The following is a 3,053-nucleotide window of genomic DNA, read 5'->3' as shown; positions in this document are numbered from 1 at the left end:
CCAAATTTTAAGAGATTAACAACACATTTCATACATCAATTAATTACTGCATTGTAATTATTTTCTGTTATTTTCTTTTTATTTGAACTTATTTCTACTAAGCTCATAATTGTTTTGAAATATTTAAGAGAAGATATTGTGTAGAAAAGAAAAATAAACTTTGATTTTCTTTTTTCTGCTAAAAATAATGAAATTTAGATTTATAAATTATGGACATGTTATTTTAAATTTATAAAATAAAGAGTATTCTATGAATTGTGTATATATTTTTAACTACTTATATTTCTTTCTTTCATTTTTTTTCAGATACCAAAACTGAGACTAATTCTAAAAGAGTAATTGGCAATAATAGAAATGTTGATGCCAATCAAAATTTGTCTGTTGATCCAAAATATTGGTCATTGCGAATTAAACAAAAAAATCCGAAACATTCTGTTCTTTATAGAAAAGAAATTCAAAATCAGATTGATCACCTGTGTGAAAATGAAGAAGACTTCCATCTTGATGTAACATCACCTGATCATCCCCGTATAATTGTAACTCCAAAAAAGCAATGTCATGTTCCTTCTCCAAAACATATCCATGCTTATAGTGAACCTGTGACTGAAAATACCAGTACTCCTATCCGACCTTGTCAATCATTATTCACCACTAGTATGCAACACAAGATCGACAGTTTTACTGATAGTGAAGAAAATGTTGGCATTGATGTGACCTCTCCTGATCATCCTGAATTATTTCTTACACCAACTGCAAAAAGTCCATTAAATTATCTTGGAGACAGTTCAGATGAAAGTGTATCATGGAGTGAAAAAGACAAAAAACATTCACCTTCAGCATTTCTTTCGACGTCTACTTCAGCTTCTGAAGAGATTACATCAAAATCAATGCCATCAGATGAATTTAAACGATACTTGGAAAGAAAAGAATTGCTTACACCAGAAGAAAAAACGACTCTGTGGGTGAATGAATATTTTGATGACATGAGCAGCATTCTCCCAGAATTAAATCCAAGCACTAGTTCTTCTGATATCAGTATTGATATAAAGTGTGGTATTACAACTGCTAATTTGGCAGGTCACCATTATATTGAACTAGAAAATCTCTCTGAGTTTGTTGAGAAATACACACCTTCAGTTGTACCTGGCATAAGAACTGATTTCTTAGAAACTTGTAGTTCTAAATCCATTTTTGCATCTATACAAAGATTAGTATTATTTTCTTGTGAAGATTCCAATGAGGATAAGGATGTAGATGAAGTAGACCACAGAGAGTCAAGCACTTATGGAGTTAATTATTGTGATAATCAAGAGTTTGGTAAAGATAAATCTCAACCAGTTTCTACAGAAACAAAAATATATAAAGAAACATACAAAATTAAGTTGGCTCAAGGTGACAAACAAAGAAAAAGCAATAACATTGAATTTTTGCATACAGATCCGGAAGAGCGTGTTCAATTCATTGAGCGGCAAATATCAGCAGAAAACCAAAATGGTGATCAATCAGATGATTCTGAAAGTACTGAGATTTATGACTGGAAATCATTCAGTAAATCTTTTAATGATGACTGTGATAATTTGCCACAAACAGAAAACAGATCTTTTTACTGGAGAACATGTGGAGATAAGCCCGATGATGTAAAAACTAATGTTAAAAAATCAAAGAAACCTCTTACTGATCTTGGTTGCTTAAGTGATGAACAGTTTAGACAAACATTGATTGACCATGGTTTATCTCAGTCCATTTCTACTAAAAATCAGTACTAAAAATCCCACCTGATCCACCAAACAAATCGGAATTTCTCCCTGCAGTATTTGGAATGACTACTCAAGGTAAAACATATTAAAAATAACTACCACAAAAAGATTGGGAAAAATTTTTTAAGGTTTTCTTTAGCAAAACAATTCAAATCAAAATTGAAAACAATCCTTTATTAGAACAAGCAACAAGAACTGATAAAAACTTTAAAATATATTTAACAACAACAAAAAAATGGAAATGCTTCATATGTATTAAACCGAAATCAAGCATAAATTTCAAATCTAACCCAAAAATCGAATAATTGCTCTAGTGAATAATTTTTTCCTTTCTATGAGTACAGAACACTTTTTCTATAATCAGTGTTTAGTCAAAAACTACACAATTTTATCTAAAACCTAAATTGAACTTTTTTCATTATTTAAATTTATGATTATAAATAGAGGTAGAGAATTTAATTATATGAATATTCAATTTTTTCCTTTGTTGGTTGAATACAGTATCTGATTCTCGTTTGGCAGCTAACATTGAAGACTATTCAATATTAAACAAAAGAAAATTGTGTATTAAAACAGCTTTCTCGGCAGATTAAAAAAAAAACTTTTAAAAACATCTATTGGAAAATAAATATCAGTTTTCTAGAAATATTTCCAAACTAAGTATTAAATCATAGTGTTAAAGTAAATTTATTAAAATATTGCTAAAACATTTTCAAATCTTTTTCCAAAAACTTTTATTTGTTGATAATTTGGGTGAGGGTGGGGGTGGGGGTTGATTTACAAGAATTTTTTGTCATGTTTATTTTTGTATATTTTGTTTATTTCCTATGCTGAAAGTTGAATAAAATATTTTTGCAAAAATATGTTTGTTTGTTTTTGTCATTAATGTTAGTTATTTTCTTGTCCCTCTATTATGTGATGTGACAAACAATGTCCTTTATTGAAAGTGACTATTACCGGTGTTGCTCGGTCGTACAATACGCTTAAACATGATATTTTAATTTATGCAGGTTGCATATGTATTATTATAGAATCAATTCTCTTATTGAATATTATATATTATAAGGAATAATTTGCCCAGTGGACTAAATTGCAAAAAAAAAAAAAACCCAAAAAATAAAATAAATAATAATGATAATGTAGTTAATCAAATTCTGTCTGTGTTTGTTTAGAATATCATGTCAGCTGATATTTGGGCTTGACGATGAATGCCCTGGAAATTCACTTCTGATTAATGTTTAATTTTTACATATGCAAACAAAGAAATGATTTGCCACGATTTTAAATAGTATCTCT

General features: G+C 29.0%; 1 protein-coding gene across 3 annotated transcripts in view; it reads left to right on the top strand.

The window, feature by feature from the left end:
* Window positions 1-2,515, top strand: part of LOC145276913 (uncharacterized) — a 34,735-nt gene extending 32,220 nt beyond the window's left edge. For all 3 annotated transcript variants that reach the window (XM_080128377.1, XM_080128376.1, XM_080128378.1), the window contains one exon: window positions 307-2,515. In XM_080128377.1, coding sequence (XP_079984503.1) covers window positions 307-1,766 — 1,460 coding nt within the window. In that variant the 3' untranslated portion in view covers window positions 1,767-2,515. The remainder of the gene's footprint in view (window positions 1-306) is intronic.
* The last annotated feature ends 538 nt before the right edge of the window (window positions 2,516-3,053 follow it).

This window comes from Euprymna scolopes, chromosome 5, assembly GCF_053919585.1.
Source record: "Euprymna scolopes isolate OS-2025 chromosome 5, ASM5391958v1, whole genome shotgun sequence".
Lineage (NCBI taxonomy): Eukaryota > Metazoa > Mollusca > Cephalopoda > Sepiida > Sepiolidae > Euprymna > Euprymna scolopes.
The sequence above is the reverse complement of the archived record's forward strand: the minus strand, read 5'-3'. Positions and strand labels throughout refer to the sequence as shown.